Source organism: Labeo rohita, chromosome 16 (genome assembly GCF_022985175.1).
Source record: "Labeo rohita strain BAU-BD-2019 chromosome 16, IGBB_LRoh.1.0, whole genome shotgun sequence".
In the NCBI taxonomy this organism is placed as follows: Eukaryota; Metazoa; Chordata; class Actinopteri; order Cypriniformes; family Cyprinidae; genus Labeo; species Labeo rohita.
This window is the reverse complement of record NC_066884.1, coordinates 435,411-449,547: the sequence shown is the minus strand read 5'-3', so window position 1 is coordinate 449,547 and position 14,137 is coordinate 435,411. Positions and strand designations below refer to the sequence as shown.

General features: G+C 40.4%; 1 protein-coding gene across 1 annotated transcript; it reads left to right on the top strand.

The window, feature by feature from the left end:
• The first annotated feature begins 3,530 nt into the window (after nt 1-3,530).
• LOC127178175 (tripartite motif-containing protein 16-like) lies at nt 3,531-10,476 on the top strand. Its single transcript, XM_051130881.1, has 6 exons — nt 3,531-4,149; nt 4,295-4,390; nt 4,490-4,723; nt 8,431-8,596; nt 8,737-8,784; nt 9,013-10,476. Exons 1-6 carry the CDS (start codon nt 3,580-3,582, stop codon nt 9,534-9,536), a joined length of 1,638 nt encoding a protein of 545 aa, XP_050986838.1. The 5' UTR covers nt 3,531-3,579; the 3' UTR covers nt 9,537-10,476.
• Nucleotides 10,477-14,137: the final 3,661 nt, after the last annotated feature.

The window sequence follows — 14,137 nt, the reverse complement described above, 5'->3', positions numbered from 1 at the left end:
CTACTGTTTATTGGAGTTTGCTGGTTTTGCATGACTCACAACATGATCTTAGCCCATGGCAGCCAGCGTGAGGAAGAGCATCTCTCTTTACAGACTCCTGCAGATCCACACAAATCCACACATCAAAGTTGCGTTCAGACTCACCTGAGCATCAGTACGCCTCACCTCTGTATCCACGGAGTGCCGGGCTGCTTAGCGACAGTATCCAGGAAAAGCGTGATGGCCTTGTGTACCTCATTCATGACGACCCAGCGCAGCACTTCCTCCAGGAAGCCGAGGCTGAAGCCATGGTTGTGATGTCGCCAGCTGTAGCTGCGCATGGGAACACCACCTGCAGGATGGGAGGGGGAATCGCGTCAATCAATAACAGGAATCAACAGATTATTAATGAATAATTCAGCCATGAATCTCTACTTGCGGTCTAATTGGTTCATTCAATTCAATGTTCCCAGCAATGTTCCCATTTGAGCTACTATTAACTAATCGCATGTTTATATTATAGCTAATAATCCAAAATGAGTCTACCATATTCAGCGCTCAAGCACACGCATAAAGTTTGCCATCAACCAGTCGCATAATGATTATGTATGTGTCGGGGACAAAGGAGATATTTTGATTATTTATAAATAAACTAGTGTTTATGAGTCCTTGTCGGCTGCAAAGATGTAATACTCAATGCTGATTCTGGACGCGCCTTTAGAGAGAAATGCAACCTTCATACAGATTAAAATAATTGGGGAATATTTGTTTTTGCACTGGTTCGTTTAAAAGTAGACATTTTAAACTTTCTATAGATAAATTTCTCATGTCTGTGAGGTAGCTATACACTGAGTTTCGGTTCTTTTTTGTGACGCGCTCCAGATTCAGAGACGACAGAAAGCGCGTCCTGTTGGTTCTCATTATTTTACGTTGATCATTAGTTGTCGTTGTTGATAAAGATTAAACGGATGTCGCTTAGCCTAAAAAATCTTGATTTAATGACTAATTTATGGATTAAATAATTAACAGGTTAAGTAAAATATGCTGAATATATAACATCTTACAAATATTTATAGAAATGCTAGCCTAGACTGCAGTTTCACATTTTGTGTCTGCATAACTAGCCTGAGTAAATTAGGCTATTTTTAACATGCAATGATACAAAAATAAGATTAAAAAAAGACGTGTAGTGAAGAAAAATATTTAGACAAAAATAAGGGGAAAAAATAAATTCAGAATTCTAACATATTTAAGGGGTAACGGCAAACTTACATTTCTTGAAAGCTGTCCTACGTTATCGTGAACACACAAACGGACATATAGGCTATGTAAATTTAATAATAATAATAATAATATTAATAATAATAATAACAACAACAATCATAATAGCAGTTGCCTCGAAAATAAAAGCAGTGCGATTATATTGCGTGCACCTAATTACACCTATTTGCGATTGACTTTTAATTCACAAATTTACCTCAGGTGGGCCAGTCAAGGACAGCCAGAGGGCCGGATGTGGCCCAGGGGTCGTACAATGCCCAGGTCTGCTCTTGATGGTGACATCAAGTTTTTGTTATTGTTGATTTTTTGATTGAAAAAAAAAAAAAAAAAAAAAAGGTTTTGTGCTAATTATTTATAATAAACTCACATTCCAGTGATGTGAGGAAACACAGACAGAATATTGGTTCTTCAAACAAAACTTTCACAAAACATTCACAACAAAGGTCAAAGGTCACATCAGTATAAATTAGCACGGCAAACAGATTAACTTAACACAACTTAAATATACAGTTGTGTGTTCATAATTATTAGGTTGATATTCTGGTCATATTTTTTTTTCCAAGCACATTTGACCAATTCCAAACCACATCAATCCTAATAACTATTAATTTTGTATTAAATTATTTATAAGTGATATATAATTGTCTATAAAGGCTGGAAGTGAAAAACTCCTTATATTCAGGTAAATATAGACTGTTTTTTATAGGCTTTATAGACATGAGAGTGACTCTTGAAGGACCAGCACCACATCCTCTTGTACCACTGTTTTGAGAATTTGGCAGAAAGTTTTGGGATTTTTAGTCCATCTCCTGAAAAGTCTGTCTTGCAGAGATAACTGCTAAAAATAACTGCTAACACTGCAGGTGTCAGTTCTAGACGTGGAATTGTGATTTGCTTAAGCGAAGCAACCTGACCTTCCCCAACATGAGAGGCACATGTACAGTGTGCATATCATCAGTCAGTCTCAAGTAACTCACATCCTTGTTCACTGGCATCAGAGAAATGATGCAGCTCAGCCTGCTTCAGTGTTCCAAAATCAGTTGGCTTTACACATTGTGCCACTCTGAAATCTTACATCTCATCAAGACCTTTATCCTTTTGTCGACTTTTCCACAGCAGATTTACTCCTACAGTGATCTTGGAGAAGCAGCTTTGCATGTAGAGTAAATAGACTCAAAAAATCCGAAGGGATCATATATGGAGCTTACAACTGATAGTAAGTCTCTTTGGGTGTAAATCTGCCCTTAACAGTGATGTTGAACTTAAACATATCATTTTCCATGCAACACAACAATCCAAGAGCTCTTTCAGTGGGAAGCTTTTCCCTCTCGAGATCCAATTCCTTTACATTCTTTTGGAATATGTCTGAGCAGAGTGCGACTGTTACTCAACCATATTGTGAGATGGAATCCTCCTGTTTGACAGAAAGATATAAGGTGTTTTACCATTTCTACTGCTTCATGCTCTGTTGGAAGTGGCTTTAAGCAATCATCCACATAAAAGATGTTTTCAAAAGTGCTTATTAGCTCAGATTGAAAACAGTCTTTGATATCTTTGGCTGTTTGTCTTGGAGCAAAGTTAGCACAACTGGGTGATGACACTGCCCAAAAAACAGATGTACTAGCATTTGATGTTCCACAGCAGGCACACTGGCATCACCATTTGGCCACCAGAGGAATTACAAAAAGTCAACATCTGACTTAGATAGTCTGACCTGATGGAACATTGCGTTGATGTCTGTCATACCTGCTGAAAGTTCTTGGTGAAATCTGGACATTGAAAAGTGTGCTGGTCAAATCAGGACCCTAAAGAAGTTCGGAGTTGAAGGATTTACCTTGAAAGGTAGCACCACAGACAAAGACAACTCTTGTGGTCCATTTTTGTGGATGGTATACACTGTAATGTGGGAACACTGTCATCCTTTCTAAATGGCAAATCAAGAGTAGAATGTTCATTTTTCAACTTGAGTGATTCTTCTGCAACCTTGATGAACTTTTTGTCTTCTAAAGACATTTCAGCCTTGTCTTCTCTTGACCTCTTATTGAAATCATGGTTGTATTTGTGTTTCAACATTTGTAATCGTTAACATTTTAATAAGGAATTGTATTTAATTATGCATTTTTTCTCAGTAACTGTAACTAATTACAATTACACTTATTTTGTAATTAAATTATGTAATTCCGATACATGCAACTTAGTTACTCCCCAACACTGTCACTCAAACACAGAACCAGGAAACAGGAAACACGTGGGTTGAGAGGAAGAGAAACTGTGGTGTAGAGCTGTTGTGCGTTTGTGTCTCTGTATTCAAGCGGTAAAATGACAGATACCAGATTTTCTCAGGATGAGTTCAAGTGTCTAGTGTGTCATGATCTCCTGAAGGATCCAGTGACCATCCAGTGTGGACACAATTACTGTAAGAGCTGTATTACAGACTGCTGGGATCAGGAGGATCAGATGAGAGTCTACAGCTGCCCTCAGTGCAGACAGACCTTCAGTCCAAGACCTGCTTTAGCTACAAACACCATGCTGACTGAAGTGGTGGAGAAACTGAAGAAAAGGAAACGTCCTGCTGACTGTTACGCTGGAGCTGGAGATGTGCAGTGTGACGTCTGTACTGGAACAAAATACAAAGCCGTCAAGTCCTGTCTGATGTGTCTGAACTCTTACTGTCAGAATCACCTTGAACAACACGACAGTTGGTTTAAAGGAAAGAAACACAATTTGACTGATGCCACTGGACGACTGCAGGAGATGATCTGCCAGAAACATCAGAAGATCCTTGAGGTTTTCTGTCGCACTGATCAGAAATGTATATGTGTGCTGTGTATGGATGAACATAAAAACCACAACACTGTATCAGCTGCAGCACAGAGGACAGAGAAACAGGTATTTACAACTAAATACTGAGTGAAGTGATCCAATAGTTTGAACCTACAGCCATTAGTTATCAGTCCTATGTTTACTGGATTCACATGATGATTTAGTGCCAGTAGTTTTCTGTGACATTCACTATCATCTGTTTGTCCTGCAGAAGCAGCTGAAGGAGACGCAGAAGACGTTCCAGCAGAGAATCCAGCAGAGAGAGAAAGATCTTCAGCAGCTGAGAGAGGCTGTGGAGTCTCATAAGGTGAGTCTGGAGAAGAAGAGAAGTTTGTCTCAGTCTCAGTTCAGACTCTCTTGTCTCTTTCAGTCCCACTGAAGCCTGAATCACTGTGTGTCCTAACAGCGCTCTGCACAGACAGCAGTGGAGGACAGTGAGAGGATCTTTACTGAGATCATCCGCTCCATTGAGAGAAGCCGCTCTGAGCTGATACGACTGATCAGAAATCAGGAAAAGCGAGCGGTGAGTCGAGCTGAAGGACGACTGGAGCGACTGGAGCAGGAGATCAATGATCTGAGGAGGAGAGACGCTGAGCTGGAGCAGCTTTCACACACACAGGATCACATCCAGTTCCTGCAGGTAACACAGATCTAGAAGAACACCATCATAGTGCACTTGAGACACATCCTGCTGTGACACTAACATCTCTAAAGTTATAAATAATGGTCAATCTAATCAAAGCCTTTGAGCTGCTTTTCCTGTGCAAATCTACTCAATCCTACAACGAAACTCCATTGGTGTGCTTAAGCTGTTAGATGGACATTTATGTTCTTTGTAGATGTTTTTTCCAAACTAGTTCCCAGTAAGTTCACATACCGTGTAAGTGGAAAATACTACAAACTAATGCTCTAACATGATTTAATGAATATGAGAAGAATGAAGCTAAAGCTGTGAAAGTGCTGGAAGCTGATAAGCTTTGATTTCTGTTTTCTGTAGAGTGTCCAGCAGGGCTTAAATACGGGGAAAAAAATCAGTTCACTCCAAGCAGAATCAGTATTTTAATGTTTCTGTTGTCCTTCTGTATTACTGCCAGTAGAAAAAAATACCGGCGAATAACATTATTTTTTAAAAACTTTTATGCCTATAATAATAATAATAATAATAATAAATATAGCTGCAAGCAGCAATTGTACAATAGGCTAATGCAATCAGAAGTTATTAGCATTTTTGTAAATTTCATTATTAATGTTTAATGAATGGTGTATTACTTCTGACCAGTAGATGGTAGTTTTACCAAATTGATGTGGTGTGGTCAGTGCGAGGTGACAATGACACACATACAATTTGGTGTCAATATGTGAAAGCTTTGCAGAGATACAGCCTCAGATGTAGTTTGGCATCTTTCCAGCAAATTCGTTGATGCGCTAAATGAAAACCGTTTTGTATATCGACACAAAATCCACAACTTTTTGCCAGCATGGTATGAAGATGATCTGAGCCAAATTTGGTGAAAACCGGACTAACAGTCTAGGAGGAGTTCGAAAAAGTAGGTTTTGTACATTAATCAAAATGGTGGACAGGATGTTTGGCCAATATTGGCATAATGGGTATCATTGTTCTCAGTTTGACCCAAGGAATCTATTAAATCTTTCATTACAATAGGCTAATGTAAGCAGAAGTTATTAGTATTTTTGTAAATTGCTTTATAACTTTTGGTGCTGCCCTCGAACTTTTTGAGTACTGTCAGGGCATGGTGCCGAAGACACATACCGAGTTTCGTAACGATACGTCAATGTGTTCGTAAAATATAGCATTTTTGGACAAAATTCAATATGACCGACACCAAAAATAGTTCTGAACTGGCCAGTATCAGCCAATCGTCAAGGTACTTTAAGATACAGATTTCAATCTGTCTCAGAGGGCAGAGTCCATGCATTGAGTAAAAGTATGAGGGGACAGTCCAAACAGTAGGACCATGTACTGATAGGCCACTCCCTCTAACACAAATCTCAAGAACGGTCTGTGATAGGAAGCTATGTGGATGTGAATGTAAGTGTCTTTCAGATCCATGGTCAAAAACCAGTCCTTGGGACATATTTGCACGAGGATCTGTTTTAAAGTTAACATCTTGAACGGCCGTCTCATGAGAGTGTGATTCAGATGCCTGAGATCAAGAAGCCCGCCATACTTTTTGGGGATGAGGAAGTAGTGGCTGTTCACTAAGGGGGCTGTTTCTATGCCAACTTTGCAAGCAATGTTTGTAAATTGGACCAGACCTCCTGAGCAACATTGTCCCGTACCAAATTTTGAGCCTGTGAGTGAACTGAAGTGAGTAACCTCGTTTTATTTTATTTAGATTCCAGCTTGCCACGGCCAGAATGGTTTTCCAAGCCGAGAGCCAGGTGGCCAGTGGTTCTATTTATACAGATGACAGTTCGCCTTGAAGGGGCAGGGAACTCACATTTGTAATTGCATGGAAAGGAGAAATGTTCTTTTGTGGGTCTGCTATCACAGTGGTAATTTGTGTGCGCATGTGCTGATCTTGAAGGACATGCCTGGAAAGTCTCGGAAATGTTCGAAGGAGTGGAGGAAAAACGCTTTATTTCCCGCTTCTGTGAGAACTAACCCTCTCCTCTTCTTCTCTGGACGCAGATCAGGATGGCTTCTGAGGCTCAGGGTGCAATGTCACACAAGGGCATGGATCTTGGGCGGCTTGAAACAGTCGCTGCCCTGGGGCGCTTGGGCAAGAAGTGATGCAGAGCCTGCAAAGTCTTCTGTGCCTCGGAAAAGCGCTCCATGAATCCGTCTACAGCAGGGCCAAACAGTCACTTTGGAGAGTCTGGGAAGTTGAGAAAGGTTATTTTTTCCTCACCAGTCCGGATCTCAATCAAAATTAACCACAGGCACCATCTGATTGGCCATGGCCTTGCCGATAGCCTGTGCTGCCGCCTTGGTAGTGCGCAGGGCCAGATCTGTCGCTGTGCGCAGCACTTTGAAAGCACTGTGATCTCGGCCAGACTCGTCCATGTCACTGAGAAGTTTAGCCTGGAATACTTAAAGCACTGCCATTGTATGCAATGCTGAACCGGCCCGGCCAGCCACTGCATAAGCCCTGTTCACTGTTCCAGGCAGACGGGCTGCAGTCTTGAATCTGCAGGTTAATGGTGGGCAGAGGTGAGCAGCCACCGCCTCTTCAAGAGGGGGAAGCTTGTTGTACCCTTTTTATTCAGCACTGTCAAGAGTGGTAGAAGTGGCTGAAGTGGAAGGGTTAACAAGAGCCAAGTAGTGGGCTCACCACGTCTTGGTGAGCTCGTCGTGGACCATGGGCAGTAACGGAGCTGGCCACTGACGGGAGGATGGCTGACGATGCTCTCATTCGTCGAGAAGGCCGAAGACGGGCTCTTCGGTGGCTGCCCATTCAAGGTCAAGATCCCCCACAACCCTGGATAGCACACGTATGAGCTGTGTAGGCTGAAACAGAGGGGAGATTTGGGCTCTTTGTTGGAACACACCCACTCTTCAACATCATTTGCCATCAAGCAATGCAGGGAGGGTGAAGCATGCAGCGGCAGAGCTGCCATGACATCACCCGGGCCTCGTGGATGGGTCCTGCTGCTCCACTGTTTCTTCCTCTTATGGGAGAAAGGAAACAGGAGAGCAGAGCGGGAAGGACTGCCTTCATGGAGGATCTGCTGGTGAAGACAGGTGAGACTCATGTTCTCGCAATGAGAACATGATGTCTCAGTAAGCACAGTCTTTGCATGGCCGCTGCCCAGGCAAGCGACACACTGTAGATGCACTTGCACCATGACATTTAAAACAACGCCACTGAAAAACAGCTCAGAAAAATTTGCTCATGAAGTTGTTCTGAAGGTGCCGAATGGCCGTAGAGGAAGACTCACAGGCTCCTTCTGAGCAGTGAGCAGGCTGAGCTTTCTTACTTCTTTCTTCGGCTTCTGTCGCAGACAGTAAAGAGATGGTTTTGGTTTGTGCAGCTACACAAATTTTATTAAATCAGGCTTCAGTATCAGAGTAAACATGGGTTTACCGTTCAATAGGGAACTCTGTATTTGCCATTGCGACTGATTTAAGATGAATTCACAGCTGAGCGTGGGCATTTCACTCATGTTGGATGCGTACTAGGCTGTACTATTTGAACTTGTGACTGGTTGATAGCAAAATGAAGATACTGAACAGAACATTTAAATAATGTTATGAGCCGGTTAATGGGCATTTCAAAAAGGCGTTTATGTTTGGAACTACTCAGTTTGATTTTATTTCTGTTTCTGGTTATGTTCCTGTCAAAATGTCATTCTTTTTTGTTTATATTCTTTGAACCGGTTCAGAGCCCTGGTTTCCAGTCTCTCTCAGCACCTCCTGAATCTACAGACGGAAATGACAATCCCTTCATTTCTCTCTTCTCTTCTGATGGTCTGAGAGAATCTGTCCGTCAGCTGAGAGACAAACTGGAGGATTTCTGCAAAGAGGAGCTCAAGAAGATCTCAGACAGAGGTAAAGTCCTGGAGATTCATCTGCTCTCAGAAACGAGTCCATCATCATCTCATATCATGGAGAACATCATATTAGAAATGTGTTAGGAATGGATGCAGGATCATGAGAATCACACTGTTCATGTCTGTTGATTTCCACAGTCACATTCACCAACATTGTTCCCAGGACCAGGAACGACTTCCTACAATGTAAGTCAGTAAGAAAACAAGCAGAAAAACTCACTGAGTGTGTTCATGTTCTTCCTGTAGAAGGTGAAAGAAGAGTTTAATAATTGATGATGTAAATGATGATTTGCACAGGATATCTGCTCATCTGTACTGACACACTGATGATACACTGAACATGAAGAGTTCAGCTACATGAAAACATCAAACAGATTCATAATTCCTGATTCTGATGTGTTTTATCTCCATCAGATTCCCATCAGCTCACTCCGGATCTGAACACAGCACATAAACGCCTCAGTCTTTCTGAGAACAACAGAGTGATTTCTGGTATTAACACAGATCATCCATATCCTGATCATCCAGACAGATTTGATCATTATCGTCAGGTGTTGTGTAGAGAGAGTGTGTGTGGACGCTGTTACTGGGAGCTGCAGTGGAGAGGGAACAATGGTGTGCGAATCTCAGTGTCATATAAGAGCATCAGCAGGGAGGGAGATGGTGATGAGTGTCGATTTGGATGTAATAATCAGTCCTGGAGTTTGATCTGCTCTCCTGACAGATACTCATTCAGACACAATAAAACAGTGACTGCTCTCCCTGTAAAGCCCATCAGCAGTAGAATAGGAGTGTTTGTGGATCACAGTGCAGGAACTCTGTCCTTCTACAGCGTCTCTGACACAATGAGCCTCATCCACACAGTCCAGACCACATTCACTCAGCCGCTCTATCCTGGGTTTGGGTTTGGATCTGGATCATCAGTGAAACTGTGTTGATAATTCAGAATAGACTAATGAATGTGGCATCAATCCTACAGTCATGAGTGTTTCCTCTGTAAAGGTGATTTTAAACAGATCACAACCGTTTCAATCCAGGAAAAAAAAAACTAAACTGACAGACAAACACAAAAACTCAAACACGGATCAGAAGAGCAAACGAGAGAGAGACGCTTCCCGACACAACAGAACAAGAGTGAATGAATTGCAGCAGATCACACTTCACAAAACTTAAAGAAAATCAAGTCTTCTTCATTCAGATTTTTGGAAACACTTTACAGTAAACTTTAATTTGCTCGCATTCATTCACTACATCAGTGAACATCAACGAAGAACAATGAAGAACACTTCTACAGCATTTATTCATCTTATACAATTTTATTTTGAACATTTAATAATACTTATTAAAATCAAAAATCATATCTGTTAACATTAGTTAATGCACTGCTAACATGAACAAACAATGCATTTTAAAATTTGCATTAAAAATGTTATTACCCAACATTAACAAATACCAATAAATACTGTAAAAATATATATTGCTAATTAATAGTTCATTTGAGCTAATGCATTAATGAATGAAACCTTACTGTAAAGTGTTTCTAGATTTTTCCAATTTTTTACCATGGTAAAAAATAATGAAAATTATCATTGGTGTCATCACAAATTATTGTTGTAAATTAAACACTGTAACTGTAAATTTGTTTTAGTTCTGTTGGTATTAAACATTTACTGTGAAATGTACAGGAAGTCAGCTGGACTAACTATATCTAGTTCCTTCATAATTCTGTATCATATCACAGACTCCTATTGTAGGCCTATATAGAATAAAATACAAGAAAAACAAACAGGACTGAAAACAGCATAAATAAAATATACAAATTCAACCCTGATGTTTGCATTTAATGAGACATGCCTTGCCCAAATACACACACTTGCGGCCTTTGCATTTTAAAGTGTTCAAGTGAGGATGAAGACCACAAGTGTGCGTCCAACTTTTCATTACCTGATAGGACACTTATAGTGTTGTAATGTTTTTTTTTTTGTTTTTTTTTTTCTCCAGAGCTTTATATTTATTTTTAATACTTTACATTTAGTGTCTGTTCAGTAGTTCCCTATAACAGATGACTCGATTTCATTTGTGGTCCTTCTAAGTAAGTGATGAAAAGCAGCTGCAAATGTTGTTCAAAAAAAATATCACCACTACTCATCTTTGCACCAATAAAATGTGCAACACTTTGTGTTTCTACCAAATTAGATGTAATATCTAAGTATTATATTACTATTTAACTTACAGTGGCAAGGTTTTGGTAACCTCTCCTGAGATCTTGGCAAAAAGTCTCCAGAACATGATGCATGATGGGATACACTAAGCCTCAAATACTGCTCTGGAGCAGTACTCAAGATAGTGTGGATTTAGTGTACATTAAGGACATTGCACTTTGGTGCGTTTAAGACCTGGGACAGTCTTGTGCACGCACTCTCAAGTGGCCAAGACTGCAAGTGTGGGTATTTGGACAAGGCAACAGTTCAGCCAAAAATCAATCATGAAGACAAATTCTGAGTATGGGTTACCATACTCGTACAGGTTTATAATTGTTTTTCTTTGTTGTATGTTTATATTTATCTTCCATGGTCTGTTTGAATACTGGATTCTGATTGGCTGGCAGGTGTGCAGTAAAACTGTTTAGTGCACAGGTAGTTCCAAGTCAGTTTAATCACCATTCTATCCACAAGTTTCCTACGCCCCATGAGGCCTTGCGTCAAAAGTGGGAGCGTCTTCCGGTTCAAAGTAAACAAGCGGGACGTGACACTCATTCATTCAACAGTTGACAGGAGTGACGGGCAAATGAAGCCTCGTGAAGCACCGAGACTTTCCTCTGACTGTTTCGGGAAAAGATTCAAAGCTTTGAGAGTGTTGAAAACAGAACCATCTGGCGGTTAGTAAAAAATAAAGCAGCCAAAAGACTAAAGATCCGTCAGAAGAACCATTCACCACAATTTCCATAGATCGGTCCATGTTATACGCACAAATAAAAGCCTAACTGTGTGTGTTTTTTTTTTGTTGAATTTCTGACTCTGATAAATTAATTTACTCATTGAACAGTGACATTAAATGTCAGTATGAATATCAACATGATGAAGAATGAGGAATAATGTACACATATATTAATTGCATATGGCATATATTTAATTTTCCTGGAATAATTTGTATTCTTCATATTACTTGTATGACTGGGTATTTAAAAATGTTATTACTGAATAGGTCCCAATGAAAATGTCGCAAAGTAAGATCTGGGGGTCGAACATTAGGACACGCAAAGTGAATCGCGCACCTGACTGGACAGAAAGTGAGGTTTCTACGAAAGGGATTTCTACATTAACCAGCCTCGAATCGAGGCTTTATCTGCCCTTTAACACAAGCTCTGATGTCTCGGTTCAAACGTCATTTCACTGGTTGACAGTCATTCGAGATTTAGTGATCCAAACTTGCTAATGATGTGGGAACACAAATTCGAAAAGCATGTTGTCCGTAAGAACATAATAGCATCTCTCATAAAGGTGTGCATCTTTACAAAGTAAACAATGGTCTAAAAAACATTTAGCCTCTTCGCTAATTAGCACACAAAATACCATTGGTAAACTACGTCCACCGCCTCACCGGAAGTTGTTCCCACTTTCTTTATTACAGTAGCACCCCCCGAAACTTGTGGATATTAATGCGCTGCTTTAATTGATGCACACACACAGACACACACATTTGTTTTTGTGAATTGAGGGGACTTTCCATAGAAATCGTTTTTAAATAATTAATAGTAAATAATAAATAGTTTTTATACTGACCAAACGATATTGTCTATCCCCTAACCCATCCCTAACCCTAAACCTGCCCCTCACAGAAAACATGTTTGCATTGTTACATTTTCACATAAACACCATTTACTATTTTTAATCATTTTTTTTTTACATTGTCCACAATGTCAAAAAATTCAGGTTTACTATCCTTGTGTTGACCAAATGTCCCCACAAGGATGGTAAAACCCGAAATTTTTGACTGTCAACGCTTCCCCGCGATTTTATTAATAAAAGAGCCTAGATACTAGATCGCTACATTATATTCCTCAGCAACGAGGTGGAATATCGCTGTTTTTTAATTAATTAATTGTTTGTAGAGACACACAGACACAGCTTGCAAGTATTCACACTCAACTGTCATCTCTCGATTCGATAATTAATTGAAAAAAAAAATGCTATAATTCCATTCAAATAAATGTGATCTTACCACACCATTTCATCTCTGTGTCTAATGTGAATCAGACAGAATGCAAGAGTTAATGAGCCAGAACTGACGAAAATAACCGTCATTTTCACACATTCAGTCAAATACTGCGCTGCAAAGAGCAATACTAGTTGACTTGTCTATAACTTGGCAATTTATTGAATAAGCGGGATAATCAACAGACAGTATGTAGCAGTACTGCTGCAAGAGAAGTGGGGATGTCATTGCTGCAGAGGTGAGAAACAGTGTTTCGAATGGAAACTCCTCTAAGACCGGTGGAAGAAATACTGACCTCTAGACATCTGCTGAGACCGGTGGAAGAATTCACTGCTGTGGCAGTGAGAAATAGAGTTCGGTGTGACGTCTGCTGAGGCCAGTGGGAGAAATCACTGCTGCGGTAGTGAGAAATAGGAGTTGGTATGACGTCGACTGCAAGAAGGTAGGAGACATCGTTGCCGAGGAGGGGAGTAATAGAGTTTGGTATTTTATCTTCTCTGAGAATGGTGGAAGAAATTACTGCTGCAGCAGTGAGAATTAGAGCTTAGTATGGTGACTGTCTCTGCTGCAAAAGTGGTAAAAAGAAATCACTGCCGCAGCAAATCAAGTGCCCACTGCTTCGGCAGAGACATTCTGAAAATTTTCTGGAAGACAGACCAACGAGAGGGAAGCGAGGGTCCAAGACATACAGTTGCCTGAAAGAAATCTCAAGGAGGATGGCTCACGGTGCTGTTGAAATCATTTTAAGTTTAAGTGCGACTTTAGAAAGCTCAGCTGGCCAGCAATGCGACAATGCCAAGACAGGGTTTCTTTGAGCATAAGTTATTTTCACGAATATATGACTCGGCCTGAAGGTTAGAAGCGGGTAATCATCCACGCTCAGTCAATATTTCCTTCGCTGTCTGTTTGGGCTTGTTAAGAATAAATCTACACAGCCTCTGTAGAAATCAGCATGGTACACATTATCATTAACTTATGTATAGGCGCAGAACAAGAAGGGCATGAACTTACAGGAAAAGAAAAAAAACATGAATATAGCGGTTGCTGCGGTTTTTGCAATCCTCTGCGGTTGGTTCGTCAATAACGTGGTATTGCGATGATTGCAACAGCCCAATGGGAATCCTGCTGTTGCTGAGAAATGGCAAATGAGAATCCAGATGACTGGGTAGAAATTTTTGGATGTATTAAAAGGAGGAAGGTGTATGGGTTATTAATTAATTAATAGCAGGGCACTGCTGACCAAAGTTTAGTTTAACTGTATTAGTTCGGCAGAACTTGATCTGCATTTGTTGGGACAATAGATTACGGTGCACTCCATTGAATT

Coding starts and splice junctions, on each gene's coding strand:
- LOC127178175 (XM_051130881.1), top strand. CDS start 3,580: ATGACAGATACCAGATTTTCTCAGGATGAGTTCAAGTGTCTAGTGTGT. Junction 4,391..4,489: donor AGGCTGTGGAGTCTCATAAG/GTGAGTCTGGAG, acceptor GTGTCCTAACAG/CGCTCTGCACAGACAGCAGT. Junction 8,597..8,736: donor CAAGAAGATCTCAGACAGAG/GTAAAGTCCTGG, acceptor TGATTTCCACAG/TCACATTCACCAACATTGTT.